Source organism: Podarcis gaigeae, assembly GCF_964106915.1.
Source record: "Podarcis gaigeae genome assembly, chromosome: 1".
In the NCBI taxonomy this organism is placed as follows: domain Eukaryota; kingdom Metazoa; phylum Chordata; class Lepidosauria; order Squamata; family Lacertidae; genus Podarcis; species Podarcis gaigeae.
In genome coordinates this window covers 10,030,242-10,049,499 of record NC_139678.1, presented here as the reverse complement: position 1 = coordinate 10,049,499, position 19,258 = coordinate 10,030,242, and the positions used below count along the sequence as shown (strand labels likewise).

General features: G+C 46.0%; 2 protein-coding genes across 2 annotated transcripts in view; one reads left to right on the top strand and one right to left on the bottom strand.

Moving 5' to 3' along the window:
- The window catches only part of HIF1A (hypoxia inducible factor 1 subunit alpha), a 641,105-nt gene that overhangs the window by 146,680 nt on the left and 475,167 nt on the right, over nucleotides 1-19,258 (bottom strand). The gene's annotated exons all lie outside the window — the stretch shown is intronic.
- Nucleotides 1-19,258, top strand: part of KCNH5 (potassium voltage-gated channel subfamily H member 5) — a 188,225-nt gene that overhangs the window by 130,657 nt on the left and 38,310 nt on the right. The window contains exon 9 of the mRNA XM_083732341.1: nucleotides 8,435-8,687. Within this exon, the coding sequence (XP_083588467.1) occupies nucleotides 8,435-8,687 (253 nt within the window). The remainder of the gene's footprint in view (nucleotides 1-8,434; nucleotides 8,688-19,258) is intronic.

Here is a 19,258-nt window from a genome sequence, read left to right as displayed (position 1 = left end):
ATTTCTCATTTTATCAATCTATACTTCACTTCGAGAGCTGGACCATAAAGAAGGTTGATCGCCAAAGAATTGATGCTTTTGAATTATGGTGCTGGAGGAGACTCTTGAGAGTCCCATGAACTGCAAGAAGAGGACCCTGATTTTGGGAAAGATGGAGGGCACAAGGGGAAGGGGACGACAGAGGACAAGATGGTTGGATAGTTTTTCTCGAAGCTACCAGCATGAGTTTGACCAAACTGTGGGAGGCAGTGGAAGACAGGAGTGCCTGGCGTGCTCTGGTCCATGGGGTCATGAAGAGTCGGACACAACTAAATGACTAAACAACAACAATTCACTTCTCCATGTTTCTGCAGTAATTTGTGATTATTATTGTTATTATTTCAAAACTCCCATGAAAATTCATCAGCAGTTCATTGCAAATGTCTCCTAATTAACACTTTTTACTAACGTGCACATTTTTGTAATCAGTTCCCCCTAGCATAATGCATTGTTGCCTATTATTTCCACTAATATCCTCACCCTTTCCCTATACCCACCCTTTTTTTTTGTCTGAGAACTGTATTGCAAAATTCAAAGAAGTGTGAATTGCAAAGTATGGCTGTGTTTCGATTCTCTTTTTTTAAAATAAATATTTATTAAGATTTTTTGTGAAAAAAATACATAGATAATAAACAACATTGCTTATATCATAACAAAATTTCATAACTTGTTTAGACTTCCTCACGTCTCCTGCTCCCACTTACATTGTTGAAAAGTTTTTTCAAGCAAATTATCATCTTGTTTACAATCTTATATCCACTCATTTAAGTATAGTCTAATAATTCTCCAAAAGGTTTGTATTTTCCTTGATCTCACTTATCATCAAATTCCAATCTAATTTAGTGGTGGCCAATTATTTATGATCAAGCATCCTTCTTAACATTCAACCAAATTACAATGTTTTTGTAAATAAATCTTAAATTTCTTCCAATCTTCTTCAATCCTTTCTTCTCCCAGGTCTCGGATTCTGCCAGTCATCTCCGCCAGTTGCATATAGTCTATCAGCTGCATCTGCCACTCTTCCAGTGTGGGTAGATCTTGAGTTTTCCAATTCTTGGCAATGAGTATCCTTGCTGCCGTTGTTGCATACATAAAGAATGTTCGGTCCTTCTTTAACACCTTCTGGCTGACAATACCCAGGAGGAAGGCCTCTGGTTTCTTAGTGAAGGTATACTTAAATACCTTTTTCAACTCGTTATATATCATTTCCCAGAAGGCCTTCACTTTAGGGCAAGTCCACCAGAGGTGAAAGAATTCTCGTCTTCTTTTGGAAAGTATGAGTTAGGTAGGTTTGCCTTTAAACACAAGCTAAATCAGATTTCTTCACCATCCTTTGCAGGTTCAGAGGCACCAATCACCAATCCCAGTCATGAGCAGGAAAAAGCTATTGTGATTCTGCTCTGCTTCTGGATTCACATTAAGCACCTGATTATCTGCTGGGGGTCGGGGGGGGGATTCTGAACTAGAAAGGCTCTTGATCTGATCTGTCAGGGCTCTTACCTGTTTTTCTTGTGATAGCTCTGGGGATGAGGTTTCCACCACCTTCAGAGCGGCTTATATTTTGCACATTTTCTGCATGAAGAAGGTACAGTCACTGACTATGATCATTGTACTTCAGATTTGTTACAGCCTTTTTGATAGCCTCAATAACTGGTCTTTGAAAACCATGCACTCCTAGTCTTCTGCAATCGAGCAGCGAAGGAGCAAAGGCAGAGCCGGCTCGTTGTTGGTTGTTGCGATGAAATAGGATTCCACTGGGTGAAAAGAGGCGTCATGCCGCATGCTTAATTCTGTAATTTAGTAGAAAGCTAATAACACCCCGGGTTGGGGAGAGCATCTATCCAATACCCAGACATTTATGTGGTTCTTCTAGACTCATACAGTGGCAAAACAACTGTAGAGAGAAATAGAGTGGTTAAAGACAGCATCTTTCACTGGGTCAACCCCAGGGATGCTGAGAGTCGTCCTTTCGAAAACAATATCATTCACAGTTCACATTATCCACGTTATTAGCTGATAATGTATAGGACAGAAAGGCTAAAAGGAATCAAAACAGGATTTTCTGGGTTTTCTTTGAAGCAAGAGCACAGTGGTTGTGTGTCCTACTTTAAGGAGGACACCTCTCTATTTGAAAGTGCTGTCTGTTTGAAGGCATACCCAGTCCATGTCTGGTTTAAAGATAAGGAATTTAGTGAGTGCCGATTGAGGCTGTGAATCTACACACGTAGCAGCTGGACCATAGACTGAGCAGGTCACCTGGTCACAGCCTATCCCACTAGGATGTGATGCTATTATTATTATTATTATTATTATTATTATTATTATTATTATTTACATACCGCCCTTTAGCCGAAGATCACAGGGGGTTTACAATATAGAAACAAAAAGATATATAACATAGTAACAAACCAAAACAATACCCCGCTCCCAGTTTAAAAGGCCATAGATTGTTTAATTAGCCAAAGGCCTGAGAGAAGAGACATGCAGTGAAGGCACCAGGCGACGTTCCCTGGGGAGAGCATTCCACAAGCAATGAGCCACCGTAGAAAAAGCCCATTTTTGTGTTCCTGCTGTCCGGACCTCTCAGGGAGAAGGCACACAAAGAAGGGCCTCAGATGATTTTTGCAGGGTCCAGGTAGGTCAGGCATAGGCAAGCTCCGGCCCTCCAGATGTTTGGGACTACAATTCCCATCATCCCTGACCACTGGTCCTGTTAGCTAGGGACGATGGGAATTGTAGTCCCAAACATCTGGAGGGCTGGAGTTTGCCTATGCCTGAGGTAGGTTCATATGGGGGGAAGCGGTGCTTGAGATCTTGTGGTCCTGAGCCCTTTAAGGCTTTATAGATCAAAACCAGCACTTTGAGTTGGGCCCAGCCAGTGCAATCAGGCCAGGATTGCTGTTATATGCTCAAACCATGTAAGAAGAAGAAGAAGAAGAGTTTGGATTTGATATCCCGCCTTTCACTCCCTTTAAGGAGTCTCAAAGCGGCTAACATTCTCCTTTCCCTTCCTCCCCCACAACAAACACTCTGTGAGGTGAGTGGGGCTGAGAGACTTCAAAGAAGTGTGACTGGCCCAAGGTCACCCAGCAGCTGCATGTGGAGGAGCGGAGACGCGAACCCGGTTTACCAGATTACATGACTACCGCTCTTAACCACTACACCACACTGGCTCTCGGTGTGACCCCGGTGAGCAGCCTGGCTGTCAGATTCTGCACAAGCTGGAGTTTCTAAACTGTCTTCAGATGCAGCGCCATATACACATGGAAATATTCTAAGGTTACCAGAGGTTACAAGAGCAAAGTCAACAGAAGCTAGGCTATCCCTGTCCAGATAGGGGCGTAGCTGGGCCACCAGCCAAAGCTGATGGAAGGCTCTCTGCGCCACTGAGGCCACCTGAGCCTCAAGCAACAGCAATGGACCCAGAAGCTGGATACCCGCTCCTTCAGAGGGAGTGTAACTCCATCAAGAGCAGGCAACTTCCCATCCATCCAGTCTGGGCAACCACCCACTAACAGTGCCTTGGTCTTATCTGGATTGACACTCATTCAGTCTATTACCAAGGCAAGACAACGGTGCATCACCTCCAATTTGACCTATAGTCTAAATTTGCACCCATCTGCATCTACTTATAAATTAGCATAGGCAAACTTAATCCGACTGTGCCTTCCTTTCACCCTCCTCCACCCCACCCCCCTTCATGGGCTGACAGAAGAATCATTGTATAATGATGACAGAGCATTGGTAGGCATACCTAAAATTCACAGCATAGATGGGGAACTTGTGGCCCTTCAAATACAGTAGTATCTTGATTCTTGAACGTAATCCGTTCTGGAAGTCCGTTTGACTTCCAAAACGTTCGAAAACCAAGGCACGGCTTCCGATTGGCGCAGGCGCCCCGGAAACAATAGCCGACAACCGCATCGGACATTCGGCTTCCAAAAACAGTTTGCAAACCAAGGCGTTTACTTCCAGGTTTCCGGTGTTCGGGTTCCAATTTGTTCCTCAACTAAGCTGTTTGAGAACCAAGGTTCCACTGTACTACAAGACCTGGCATAGCACCCATCATGGATGACTACTGGCCATGATTTCCTGGTGCTGATGGGAGCCGGAGTCCAGCCAGAAGGTTACAGATTCTCCTTCCTGGATTAGACAGTGGGAAAAACTTGGTGAAATTGTCCCTTTTGTTGGGCCTGCACCCTCTTAGGTTGCTGGAGGGAATGCACATAGCTCTGAACTGCTCCCCCAATGAGACAGATTTCTCCCATGCTGAAAACTAGGGAGAAGGCTAGGCTAGCATCCCAGCCTATGCAGAGAATTCAAAGTATGTGTGATTCCCCTGGAGTATATTGAATAACACAGATCATCCCAGCCCAACTGTAATGTTCAGTCTATTCCACTCCACGCCACTGGTTATGTGAAAGGAGGATCCTGGGTTCAGAGTCCTTGCCTTTTTAATTGAAGCATACACTGTTTTCCACTTATCTCTCCTACTCCTTTTTGAAAAGCCAAATCCATTTCCAAAAATGGCATTTTTTAAAAAATCAAGCACATATCCTGGGGATATGTGCCTTTGTTCCCTTGTTCTTTAGAGGGGCCACCTCTCTTTCTCTGCGTCTTCAGTTGGAGATGGCTTAAGGCTGGCTGCGTAAATAGAACCTTTTTGGCTCGTCACTTCGGTTAATTACTGGATTCTTCCTGATGGGTTTAGCTGGCTTTTCTCTTCGGCGCAGTGGAGGTCTCGCCTTCCCAACTGCTGGAGAACATGATGAAAGTGTCACTATTGTATCTACAAAAAGGAATGCCGTTTGCAGTGATGACACTACTAAGATATCTGAGCACATCAGGATTCTTCCCTCATATTCATGCTCTCTCTCTCTCTCTCTCTCAACACACTAGAGCTCTTTATGGCAGCATGAAAAGGATAACAAGAGCTGTTAAAGGCCTTTCTTCGGTGATATTTTACAATATAATCCTAAATGCACTTCTCAGGGAGTAACAGAGCAATGCATTGCCCTTTGTGCTGGGCTGGGGTTTGACTGGGTGGAGATGTCCCTCTGCCAGCCTTGCCAGCCTGTGTTGACAATCCCACAGACCACTGCCTGTGGAGAGATGTCAATCACATTCCACTGTCATTGACCTCCTGTTTCCTCCTGCCAAATGGACAGGTGGAAATACAGTCATACCTCAGGTTACAGACACTTCGGGTTGTGCGATTTTGGGTTGCGCACTGCACTGAACCTGGAAGTACCAGAACTGGTTACTTCCGGGTTTTGGCGCTTGCGCATGCGCAGAAGGACCGAATTGCAACCCTCATGTGTGCACATGCAGTGCTGCGGGTTGCGAACGTGCTTCCCGCATGGATCACGTTCGCAACCCGAGTGTCTACTGTAGAATCATAGAATGGTAGAGTTGGAGGGGACCTGGGGGTCCTCTAGTCCAACCCGCCACAATGCAGGAATCTCAGCTAAAGCATCCATGACAGATGGCCATCCAACCTCTGCTTGAAAACCTCCAAGGAAGGAGAGTCCACCACCTCCCGAGGGAGACCGTTCCACTGTCAAACAGCTCTTACTGTCAGAAAGTTCTTCCTGATGTTGAGTCGGAATCTCCTTTCTTGTAACTTGAAGCTGTTGGTTCGAGGCCAACTCTCCAGAGCAGGAGAAAACAGGCTAGTGCTGGTTTTCTGTGGCTTTCCAGGGGCGAGGAGGGCATGGGGCTGAGCTGACCCCACTGCTGTCATATAGTGGCTCTGGGCTCAATCTCTGTGCCAGAGATTCCGCCTTCTCTGGAAGGGGTGAAGTTTAAGTGGTGGCCCCACAGCTCAATAAAGCCCCAAGGTAGGATGGCACGGTTCTCACCCTTAGTGAGCCATGTTTGGGATCATTCTCTAAGCCCCATGGACTTGGTGAGGCTTACTTTATACTGGGCTGGAAGAATCCCAGAAAGAAGCTAAATAATCAGTAAAAGGCAAGGTCATAAAATCATAGAATAGGAACCACAACTAAAGAATCCCTGACAGATGGCTGTCTAACCTCTGTTTAAAAACCTCCAGTGAAGGAGAGTACATGGTCCTCCAAGGGAGTCCGTTCCACTGCCAAACAGCTCTTATCCTTGTTTAAATTGTGAAATATGGATGACGTTTGGAAGATGAGGTTTGGATTGAATAGCTGCTAATGCCCTCTTTGGGCATTCTGCATGAGATTTTAAATCAGGGGTCACCAACATGGGGTGCAGAGGCATCTCTGTGTTAGAATTCCTGCTCCATGATTGCAGTCATGGGATTATTGTCTTTCACATGACGGTATATGTTTTGACCCCACAGAGTGGGAAGTGACAGAGTCAGGATGTTTGTGTTACTGTGTTCCGTGAAGTGGGACTATTGTCCTTTGTTCTTTCTGTCTTTGCTGTCTGATGCTAGAGAGAGAGGGAGTCATGTTGCAGTGCTTTGTGTGTGTTTATATGTAAATAAAGTAGATTAGCCAAAATGCTGAGTTGCTGAGGTCTGTCATGCAAGTTGCGCAAACTCTGCAGATCCCTAAGTGTGCCGGTGTCAGTTGGCATCGGTCGCTGTGATGTTCGGGCAGAAGAAAGCTTTTGAAGCGATTGACCAGGAGGGAGAGAACATGCCAGTCGGGCATGTGTCTCTGCCTGGGTCCTACTCGAGTGTACACTGAACTCCTGATACTGTGCACCCTTAGTGGGTATATTCACCCATCCCTAGCCGTGTCTCACTCCATCCCAGATGACAAATTTAAATAACCGATATCAACATGTGCAGAGCTTAACCCACCGAGAACAGCGAAAGAGAGTTCTTGATTTGCTAAAAGGTTTCTGTTTGATTAGATTTCATGTTTATAGACTCCCCGTACGAATGGCATTAGAGTAAAGCGATAAATCAAAGATAAACGAGCCTGTAGTCTTGTCTTCAGGAAGCCGAATTGTCTTGCATGTGGGGAAGAGATTGGTGATAAGGGCGCAGTGTGAAGACATGTGAAGCTAAGTAAGCAGGTCTGGAACAAAGGCTTGTGCTCAAGTATTTCTTCTGCCATGAATTCCATGGCGTGAATTTCATTGCCAAAAAGGCAGAGTGGTGTAGTGGTTAGAGAGCTGGACTATGACCTTGAAGACCAGGGTTTGAACCCCAACTCAGCCATGAAATTCATTGGGTGACCTTGGGCAAGTCACTACTTCTCAGCCTAGCCTACCTCGCAGGGTTGTTTTGAGGATAAAACAGGGAGGGGGTGAAATATATATGTCACATTGAGCCCCTGGGAGGAAAAGTAGGATATAAATGTAATAAACAGTAATTGTTATAAATATAATATAATATTATTATAGTATATTTAATTATATAATAATATAAATATAATAATAATACTGATTATAATAATATAATATAATATAATATAATATAATATAATATAATATAATATAATATAATATATTGTATTATTAATTATTAATACAATATATCTTTATATATATATATATAATATTGTACAGTGGTACCTCGGGTTAAGTACTTAATTCGTTCTGGAGGTCCGTACTTAACCTGAAACTGTTCTTAACCTGAAGCATCACTTTAGCTAATGGGACCTCCTCCTGCTGTCATGCCGCTGGAGCACGATTTCTGTTCTCATCCTGAAGCAAAGTTCTTAACCCGAGGTACTATTTCTGGGTTAGTGGAGTCTGTAACCTGAAGCGTATGTAACCTGAAGCATTTGTAACCCGAGGTACCACTGTATTATAATAATACAATTATATAAATATAATCATCATTATAAATAATGATCTTTATTCACAAGTTGGCCTGAAGCAATCTACTTCTGCCACCCTCAATCTCCATATATGCAATATGGGCACAGTAATACGGGCCTACAGTACAGGTGTGATGTTGCTAAAATAATGTTGGCGAAACTCTTTGAATGGTGTAAGGCACTATATATACCTGAAGGAGTGTCTCCACCACCATAGTTCAGCTCAGACACTGAGGTCCAGCTCTGAGGGCCTTCTGGCAGTTCCCTCCCTGTGAGAAGTGAGGTTACAGGGAACCAAGCAGAGGGCCTTCTCGGTAGTGGCACCCTCCCTGTGGAACACCCTCCCGTCAGATTTCAAGGAAATAAACAGCTATTTGACTTTTAGAAGACATCTGAAGGCAGCCCTGTTTAGGGAAGTTGTTAATGTTTGGTAGTTTGTTGTGCTTTTAATTCTGTTGGGAGCCACCCAGAATGGCTGGGAAACCCAGCCAAATGGGTGGGGTATTATTATTATTATTATTATTATTATTATTATTATTATTATTATTATTCACAGATGGGGAATCTCCACCCCAAGGACAGAATATTGGCTTTTCCTTTCGCCTATCACTGCCATGTTTCCACTCTTTTCCCAGGTCCTTTCGATTTGTCCCAAAGACATGAGAGCAGATATCTGTGTACATCTCAACCGGAAAGTTTTCAACGAGCACCCGGCCTTTCGGCTAGCTAGTGACGGCTGCTTAAGGGCCCTGGCTGTGGAGTTCCAGACAATCCACTGTGCCCCCGGAGACCTCATCTACCATGCGGGGGAAAGCGTGGACGCCCTCTGCTTCGTTGTCTCGGGATCCCTGGAAGTCATACAGGACGATGAGGTGGTGGCTATTTTAGGTAAGGCGGTTTCCATTTCATCATCCCTATTCAGTGGAAGCGCTTCGCCACAGTGTGAAACCCGCTTCCGCAGAAGCCAACGGTGGCCGCCATCTTGGATGGCTTCAAAGGAGGATTGGACAAATTCTTGAAAGGTAGGGCTATTGATGGCTGTCATACCCAGTGCTGGATTTACATATAGGCTAAACACATAGCTGTCAACTTTTCTCTTTTCTTGCAAGGAATCCTATTCAGAATAAGGGAATTTCCGTTTAAAAAAGGGAAACGTTGACAGCTATGGCTAAACAAGCTATAGCTTAGGGACCCACGCTCTTGAGGGCCCCCCAAAAAATTAAAGAAAAAAAACCTGGATGTACAGTTCCAAAATATAAGATAAAAAACACAAATAAAATAAAACCTCCATACAGCAACAGTGCTTGTGTTGTGTAGGCTCCTATGATGTAAGTAATGGGCCCCGCCTGCTAGCCTGCTCCCTAAAATATCACTGGTTTGCTCATTTCTATATCAATTACTTCAAAAAAATACACACAGTGGTACCTCGGGTTACATACGCTTCAGGTTACAGACTCCGCTAACCCAGAAATAGTACCTCGGGTTAAGAAAAATGTTTATCATTCCTTTGCTCCCCAAGTCTGTCCAATCCCTTTCTAAAGATATCTAAGCAAGGAGTTCCTTTGTGCACTTACGATAGCAGATTTAAAACAACAGTGTGACTATTCAGAGCTAGGAAAAACAACAGGAACAGGGTCAGCCGGGTGTCTGGAAATTAGTTGCTGATTTCTAGTAATTTGACATAATTTTTTAGCCGCATGAATACTAGCCGCAAAACGATATTAGAATCAACAAAGAAAAATTAACAAAATAGGTGTTGGTTTCTTCCCTCCTCTTACTTTAATTTAGCAGTAAAGTTAAATATGTAGTATACTTGGCTATCATAAAGGTAAAGGTAAAGGTACCCCTGCCCGTACGGGCCAGTCTTGCCAGACTCTGGGGTTGTGCGCCCATCTCACTCAAGAGGCCAGGGGCCAGCGCTGTCCGAAGACACTTCCGGGTCACGTGGCCAGCGTGACATCGCTGCTCTGGCAAGCCAGAGCTGCACACAGAAACGCCGTTTACCTTCCCGCTAGAAAGCGGTCCCTATTTATCTACTTGCACCTGAGGGTGCTTTCGAACTGCTAGGTTGGCAGGCGCTGGGACCGAGCAACGGGAGCGCACCCCGCTGCGGGGATTCGAACCGCCGACCTTTCGATCGGCAAGCCCTAGGCGCTGAGGCTTTTACCCACAGCGCCACCCGCGTCCCTATACTTGGCTATCATAACAGATCTCTAATGTGGTGCTAATGAAGTGTTGTCCTCCCTAGGGAATCATGTTCATAGAGTGCATCCCTCAACTCATCAGGCTCAGATAATATTGTTCTGGAGCTTTGCCCACCAGTGTTAAACCCTTTAAGATATACACACAGATCTGTGCACTCAGAGACACGAATATGTGAAACACTATCTATTCTTTGATATAAACATCTTGTAAATATATATATATTTCCCTTCCAGATTCTTTATCTGTTAGGACCCCTGTTACAAACCACTTCTCATTTCTCCCCATAATACTGTTTTACTGTTTGCATTTTCCTACACTATTTAGAGATTTAACATATGAACGGTTTTAAAAGGGTGTGTGTGTGTGTGTGTGTGTGTGTGTGTGTGTGTGTTGGAAAGTCGCTTGTCTGGACAACTCTTAAACTATCATAACCAAATTTGCATGACTCCTGAGACAAGAAGATTTTTGGTCAATGTTTGGCTGCGATTGGATGCCATGTCGAATCAAGATGGTGAACTGAACCTTTTAAAACTCCACTGATTCCAAAACTGTGCTGGTTCTTTTTTGGTGAGGGCTGAGAATTCCCGAGCAATGCCCCATACAAGAGTGGAAGTGTTTTGTATTTGAAAATGTTGTAAGTTGCTCTGGGAGCTTTTGATTTTCCCCATCATGATTTCACTTCTCCCCATTTCACCATCAGTTTGATTTATTTATTTTTTGTAAAGTCTGCACAAAAAATTGAGTTTTCATGCCTCCAAATGCTTGCAATTTGTACACAATTTTGCATACTATGCACGTTTGCCAGCAATTTCTCCTAATACAATGCATTTGTGTTCACTGCTATAAGCATTTTGTGGATGCTTTTCCCCAGTATAAACACTTCTGTATGCATTTTTTGGACAACTGCATCACAAAATTCAGAAAAGTGTGAATTTCTGGGTGTTTCAATTCGTGTATTTGTTTGGAAAGTGTGCATTAGATACATTAGTATAAAAATCAAAGTACATTAATTCCCTCCCACCCCATTCCTACTCTTTATTCTCCCTGAAAAATGGGGGTAATTTTCACCCTGGACCTGGGAATGCCCCTGTGTTGTCAAGGCCATTACTTTACTGCTAGCTTTTTCTGCAGTGTCTGCTTTTGCAGAGCAAATCTCAGGCACGGAAACAATCTCATCCCACTAGGTTCAGTGATGTTGTAAACAAAACTGGGATGATGTCTAAACAAGAATTACAGCATAAGGAGATTTGCATTTGCCCTGATAACAGCATTTGCAGTTCCTTTCATCTAGAATCAGGAAAAGTATTTTCTTTTGTTTTGCCAATTAACTAGTTCTGATCCACTGCTTGCAAAATGGAGCTGGGCTCCCTGGCCAGTTTATTTCCCTGCTATATACAACAAGGTTTGTGGGGGTTTTTTTAACTGTTGGGCGAATAATCCATTTTATGTCAAAATACAGAACAGAGACCTGCAGATTGATGTAGCACAAGAAGCACAGAACACGATGCAAACTTCTAAACCTTTCCAATCCAGCACTGGGGAGCTTGTTTTAAATTGGCACCCAGGTGGTATCTGGCACATAAAATGTCACTTACTAACAAGCAATTCATGAAGTATTAGCAGGGAAGATGCGGCAAAACAGGCATGCGTATTTGCCCTTGGTGACGGTGTTATTGTAAGAGATGGGAAACACTGTGAATAAAAACCTCACATTCATTAAAATAATGTGCTCTTTGGGGGGAACGGTTTCTCGCTCCAAATGTAATTGACTCAGTTAACTAGAAACTAAGCCTGTGAACCAGATTCAGCTGAGTTCCGAAGTCCCAATCAAATTGGGCTGATCTGGGGGAATCTGGGCCAGGTTGAGATAGTCCTGGATTGCCATGTGTGGTACAGAGTGATCTGGGGCTGTTAGAGGGCAGGACATAGGAAGAAGCCAGACCCTCCAAGTGTCTCTATTTTCCAGGGGCAACCCCAGTTTTACAGAAGCCGTCCCGGTTTCCGATTTGATCCCAGAATGTCTCATTTTTCCTTAGATTAAGGTAAAGGAACCCTTGACCATTAGGTCCAGTCGTGGCCGACTCTGGGGTTGCGGCGCTCATCTCGCTTTATTGGCCAAGGGAGCCGGCGTACAGCTTCCGGGTCATGTGGCCAGCATGACTAAGCGCTTCTGGCGAACCAGAGCAGTACACAGAAACACCACTTACCTTCCCGCTGGAGTGGTACCTATTTATCTATTTGCGCTTTGATGTGCTTTTGAACTGCTAGGTTGGCATGAGCAGGGACCGAGCAACGGGAGCTCAGCCCATCACAGGGATTCGAACCACCAACCTTCTGATCAGCAAGTCCTAGGCTCTGTGGTTTAACCCACAGCGCCACCCGCGTCCCTCATTTTTCCTTAGGACGTCCCTATTTTCAGTGCAGAAATGTTGGAGGGTATGGAGTTATGCAACCTCCAAGCCAAGGAGATAAATAACCATACAGTGGTAACTTGGTTCCTGAATGGCTTAGTTGTCGAACAAATCAGCTCTTGAATGCTGCAAACCTGGAAGTAAGTGTTCCGGTTTGCGAACGTTATTCAGAAGCCGAACGTCTGATGGCAGCTTCTGCAGCTTCCAACTGAGTGCAGGAAGCTCCTGCAGCCAATTGGAAGCTGCGCCTTGGTTTTCAAACGGTTTTGGGAGTCGGATGGACTCCCGGAACGGATTAAACTGAAGAACCAAGGTACCATTGTACAAACTTTAGAAGACATCTGAAGATAGGGAAGTTTTTTTAATGTTTAATGTTTTACTGTGTTCTATATATGTGAGAAACTGCCCAGAGTGGCTGGGGCAACCCAATCAGATGGGTGGGCTACGAATAACGTCTACATGCAGCCGCTGGGAGAGATCATCAGGGGGTTTGGGCTGGGTGTTCATTAGTATGCAGATGATATCCAGCTCCACCTCTCTTTCAAATCAGAACCAGTGAAGGTGGTAAAGGTCCTGTGTGAGTGCCTGGAGGCAGTTGGAGGATGGATGGCAGCTAACAGATTGAGGTTGAATCCTGACAAGACAGAAGTACTGTTTTTGGGGGACAGGGGGCGGGTGGGTGTGGAGGACTCCCTGGTTCTGAATGGGGTAACTGTGCCCCTGAAGGACCAGGTGCGCAGTCTGGGAGTCATTCTGGACTCACAGCTATCCATGGAGGCGCAGGTCAATTATGTGTCCAGGGCAGCTGCTTATCAGCTCCATCTGGTACGCAGGCTGACACCCTACCTGCCCACGGACTGTCTCGCCAGAGTGGTGCATGCTCTAGTTATCTCTCACTTGGACTACTGCAATACACTCTATGTGGGGCTACCTTTGAAGGTGACCCGGAAACTACAACTAATCCAGAATGTGGCAGCTAGACTGGTGACTGGGAGTGGCTGCCGAGACCATATAACACTGGTCCTGAAAGACCTACACTGGCTCCCAGTACGTTTCCGAACACAATTCAAAGTATTGGTGCTGACCTTTAAAGCCCTAAACTGCCTTGGTTCAGTATACCTGAAGGAGCGTCTCCACCTCCATTGTTCTGCCCGGACACTGAGGTCCAGCACCGAGGGCCTTCTGGCGGTTCCCTTGCTGCGAGAAGCCAAGTTACAGGGAACCAGGCAGAGGGCCTTCTCGGTAGTGGCACCCGCCCTGTGGAATGCCCTCCCATCAGATGTCAAAGAAAAAAAACAACTACCAGACTTTTAGAAGACATCTGAAGGCAGCCCTGTTTAGGGAAGCTTTTAATGCTTAATAGGTTATTGCATTTTGGTGTTCTGCTGGAATCCTCCCAGAGTGGCTGGGGAAACCCAGCCAGATGGGCGGGGTATAAATAATAAATTATTATTATTATAACAATAAAATGATGATGATGATGTTGTTGTTGTTGATGATGATTTTCACTGGAGAAATGTTGGAAGGTATGAGAAGCAGGCATGGATGGGAAGGAGAAAGTGCAAAAAGGAAGGGAGCTACCAGCTACATGATTGTGGGAGAAGGTGGTGTGGATGCCTTTCCTACCTGACCTCTCCTTCTTCCTGCCCCTAAAGCAGCTCCACACATGACTGAATTTTTTGCTCACCAGCTGATAAGCTGCAGGATTTGATCCTGTGCTGTGCCAAGATGCTGTTCCTTTGTTGCCAGTTTCTCTGTGAATTGATGGGGGGGGATTGAGAATCCAGGGTAGGTACCCAGAACTGGACACAGTATCCCAGGTGTGGTCTGACCAAGGCGGGTTACATACGCATCAGGTTACAGACTCCGCTAACCCAGAAATAGTGCTTCAGGTTAAGAACATTGCTTCAGGGTGAGAACAGAAATCGTGCTCTGGCGGCGCGGCGGCAGCAGGAGGTCCCATTAGCCAAAGTGGTGCTTCAGGTTAAGAACAGTTTCAGGTTAAGTATGGACCTCCGGAACGAATTAAGTACAGTGGTACCTCGGGTTAAGTACTTAATTTGTTCCGGAGGTCCGTTCTTAACCTGAAACTGTTCTTAACCTGAAGCACCACTTTAGCTAATGGGGCCTCCCGCTGCTGCCACGCCGCCAGAGCACGATTTCTGTTCTCATCCTGAAGCAAAGTTCTTAACCCGAGGTACTATTTCTGGGTTAGCAAAGTCTGTAACCTGAAGCGTATGTAACCTGAACGTTAGTAACCCAAGGTACCACTGTACTTCCCTTGATCTGGCTACTACTGTTGACGCAGCCTAGAATAGCAGTAGCTCTCTCTCTTTCCTTCTGCTCTCTTGCATTTTGCAAACTCAGTATGCGTTCCATGCCTTGAGTTACTTGGAGGATTTGGGCCTGCCCTGAGTTCAAGGCATGCAGCTTTAATTACTGTAAGTGCCTTTCATTCTTTTTTCCCGTCGTCACGGGCAAGCCGTTCTGGGCATTAGTTACCTTTATGGTGCAACGTAGAAGCCGAGAGGAGATATAAATCTCGCTCAGAGGGAATTGAACGGGGAGAGTCTGACTAAGGCCTTTTCCTCATGTACTTTGGCAGACCATTTAGCAGAAGCAAGCTGTGATTAATCGTGCCCGTTTTCCTCCAAACAACACAGAAAAGGTGGCATTTTCTTTTTTCTTTTTCTTTTCTTTTGCAAGTGTGGAACAGAAACTATGCCAGATGAATATGCAAAAGCCTTCCCTCCTGATAGCTACCATGCATGTGATGGCAGAGAAAACCTTTCTCTCTGCCTTCCATGAATCTGCCCCACATTGAGCAGTTCAAGCAGAAGGCAAGAAGAGCATGCATTAGATCGAAAGTGGAATTTTAAGGCTTTCCAGCACTGAAATTAGCCACTCTCTACCCTCGCTACATTACAGTGGTAACTCAGGTTACAGACTCCGCTAACCCAGAAATAGTGCTTCAGGTTAAGAACTTTGCTTCAGGATGAGAACAGAAATTGCGTGGCGGCAGCGGGAGGCCCCATTAGCTAAAGTGGTGCTTCAGGTTAAGAACAGTTTCAGATTAAGAACGGACCTCCGGAACGAATTAAGTTCTTAACTCCCAGTACCACTGTATATGCATGGTTTTTTCTTGGGAAGGGCCTTTAATAATGTTGATCCTCTCCCCCACCCCCCAGTCTCATTCAGTGACATTTTTCCCCCCTTATTGGCTGTGTCTTCTTGCCCCTGCTGGTTTAGGGCTTCTTTTTCTTTCCTAAAAAATATTATTCCAAGCAAACAGGGATGCCGAAGTGAATGTGATGGCATGACAATTCTATGTAGCCAGATTTGGCCCCAATGACACCGAGGCCCCATCTGCACTAGACATTTAAAGCACTCCTACACCACTTTAAGTAGGGACGCAGGTGGTGCTGTGGGTTAAACCACAGAGCCTAGGACTTGCCGATCAGAAAGTCGGCGGTTCGAATCCCTGCGACAGGGTGAGCTCCCGTTGCTCTGTCCCAGCTCCTGCCAACCTAGCAGTTCGAAAGCACGTCTAAGTGCAAGTAGGTAAATAGGTACCGGTCTGGCGGGAAGGTAAAAGGCGTTTCCGTGTGCTGCTCTGGTTCGCCAGAAGCAGCTTAATCATGCTGGCCACACAACGCCGGCTCCCTTGGCCTGTAAAGCGAGATGAGCGCCACAACCCCAGAGTCGGCCACAACTGGACCTAATAGTCAGGGGTCCCTTTACCTTACACCACTTTAAGCAGTCATGGTGTGCCCCAATGAATCCTAGAATGCTAGAATTCAGGCAGGCAGCTGTCAGGATCCTGGCGTTAGCTCCCGGCTGGTTGCCCAGGAAAATATAAAGACAAGGAAAGTTTCTTACCATCCTTTTTTTATTTCAATATTTACAGAGAGAGGCTATAGAATCCAGCCTCTTGGATAATGGCGTTGTTCTGAGTGAATCTCCACCCCCAGTGGCGTAGCGTGGGGGGTGCAGGGGGGGCCGGCCGCACCGGGCACAACATCTGGGGGTTAGGGTTAGGGTGCGCAAATCCATGGGTTAGGGGGCGCAAATTACTTGCCTTGCCCCGGGTGCTGACAACCCACGCTACGCCACTGTCCACCCCCCACCCCTGTCTCTCCCACTTCCTCGTTTGTCACTATAACCATCTTCTCTGCAGGTGCTGCTATGTGCCCTCTGTCTTTGAGCTCTTTGTTGCATGCTCTACTTATCTCCCGCTTGGACTACTGCAATGCACTCTATGTGGGGCTACCTTTGAAGGTGACTCAGAAACTGCAATTAATCCAGAATGCGGCAGCTAAACTGGTGATTGGGAGCGGCCGCCGAGACCACATAACACCTGTCCTGAAAGATCTTCATTGCCTCCCAGTACATTTCTGAGCAGAATTCAAAGTGTTGGTGCTGACCTTTAAAGCCCTAAATGGCCTTGGTCCTGTATACCTGAAGGAGCGTCGCCACCCCCATCATCCACTGAGGTCCAGCACCAAGGGCCTTCTGGCGGTTCCCTTGCTGCGAGAAGTGAGGTTACAGGGAACCAGACAGAGGGCCTTCTCGGTAGTGGCACTCACCCTGTGGGATGCCCTCCCATCAGATGTCATTGCAATAAACAACTATTTTACTTTTAAAAAACAACTGAAGGGCAGCCCTGTTTAGGGAAGTTTTTAATGTCTGATGCTGTACTGTTTTTAATATTCGGTTGGACGCCGCCCAGAGTGGCTGTGGAAACCCAGCCAGATGGGCAGGGTATAAATAATAAATAATTATATTATTATTATTATTATTTGCTCTCCTACTTTTAAGGCTCGCCAGTTTCTGGGAGATGGAGGGTCTGGGATGCTTTCTAATGACACCGTGTCAGCCAGCTGCTGCTTTGGTCTGCCTCCTCCTCCTCCTCCTCCTCCTTCTCACCCAGCTTTTCCCCTCATCTGCCTCTGAGCTGTGACTTCCTGCAAACCCCTGTTGCAAATCTATACTGCCTTCCTCTTCCTCCTCCCTGGAAGTGTCAGGATGGGGAGGCCGTCTCCACCACTCCTCCTCCTCTGCCCAGTGCCTGACAGGGGAGTGTGGAAGTCCCAGTCCATGGTGCCAGAGCTCCTCCATCATGACATTGATGTGACCTCGTCAGGTCCTGTCACAACGTCATCAAAATGTGGGATGGTGCTTGCCGATGTTGGACACCCACAGTGGGGGCCCAAGTCATCACAGAATGTTTTCTGGCATTTTTACTGATGTTCAAGGAGGGTCAGCCATAGTCTGCTGGTGCATACTGCAGCTTCTCTGAGGAGAGAGGAAGGTTAGTCTAAGATAGAGGATTGTTGTTTAGTTGTTTAGTCTTGTCCGACTCTCCGTGACCCCATGGCCAAGAGCACGCCAGGCACTCCTGTCTTCCACTGCCTCCTGCTGCTTGGTCAAACTCATGCTGGTAGCTTCGAGAACACTGTCCAACCATCTCATCCTCTGTCGTCCCCTTCTCCTTGTGCCCACCATCTTTCCCAACATCAGGGTCTTTTCCAGGGAGTCTTCTCTTCTCATGAGGTGGCCAAAGTATTGGAGCCTCAGCTTCAGGATCTGTCCTTCCAGTGAGCCCTCAGGGCTGATTTCCTTCAGAATGGATCGGTTTGATCTTCTTGCAGTCCATGGGACTCTCAAGAGTCTCCTCCAGCACCATAATTCAAAAGCATCCATTCTTCGGCGATCAGCCTTCTTTATGGTCCAGCTCTCACTTCCATACATCATTACTGGGAAAATAAGGTAAAGGTAAAGGGACCCCTGACCATCAGGTCCACTCGCGGCCAACTCTGGGGTTGCGGCGCTCATCTCGCTTTATTGGCCAAGGGAGCCGGCATACAGCTTCCGGGTCATGTGACCAGCATGACTAAGCTGCTTCTGGCAAACCAGAGCAGCGCATGGAAACACCGTTTACCTTCCCACCGGAAGTATTTATCTACTTGCACTGGCGCGCTTTCGAACTGCTAGGTTGGCCGGAGCTGGGACTGAGCAACGGGAGATCAACCTGTCACGGGGATTCGAACCGCTGACCTTCTGATCGGCAAGTCCTAGGCTCTGTGGTTTAACCCACAGCGCCACCCATGTCCCTTACTGGGAAAACAGATAGAGGATAAACCTCACCAAAGGAATGGGAAAGGCTGGTGCTGTTATTGCAAAGACAATGGAGGGGGTGGGGAGAGAGAGAATTGGGGCCATTAATTGCGAAGCTGGGGGAGGGGCCCAGATGCCAAATTGGCTACGGGGATAACATATTGAAGATGTGCTGGTTCTCTCATCTCTCTTCTTAAAAAACTTGATTTGAGTGTGAGGCTTAATTATGTTTTTGTTTCATTTGTTTTATGGGGTAACATTGAGCAAGTTTTCTGTACCTAAAGTGGCAACTGCTTTGGCAACAATCCCTGCAGAAATGAGCATAAGAAGTAAATAATTCACAATGAGTCCCACAGAGCTAAGTCTTCTTTAATGACAGCTAACTGATGTGCCATTAAGATTCCTTCGTCAACATTTTATTTCCCCAAGAATGCTGTATCTTCCTCGTTAAATGACTGCTGGTCTAATATCCATGGCACCAGATTTAGCTGTGAGGCAGTTTAAGTGGAACCTATGTCTTCCAGTAAAGAATCTGTGACTTTTCCTGTAAAGCAGAGATAGAGAACCTATTGCTACCCAGATGTTGTTGGACCACGAGTTCCATAATCCCTCACCGTTGACCATGGCAGCTAGGGCTGATGAGAGGTTCCTGGTATGCCCCACGGAGAGCCTCAAGATCCATAAATAACAACACCCTAGTGGTCCCGGGCCCTAAGGAAGTTAGAT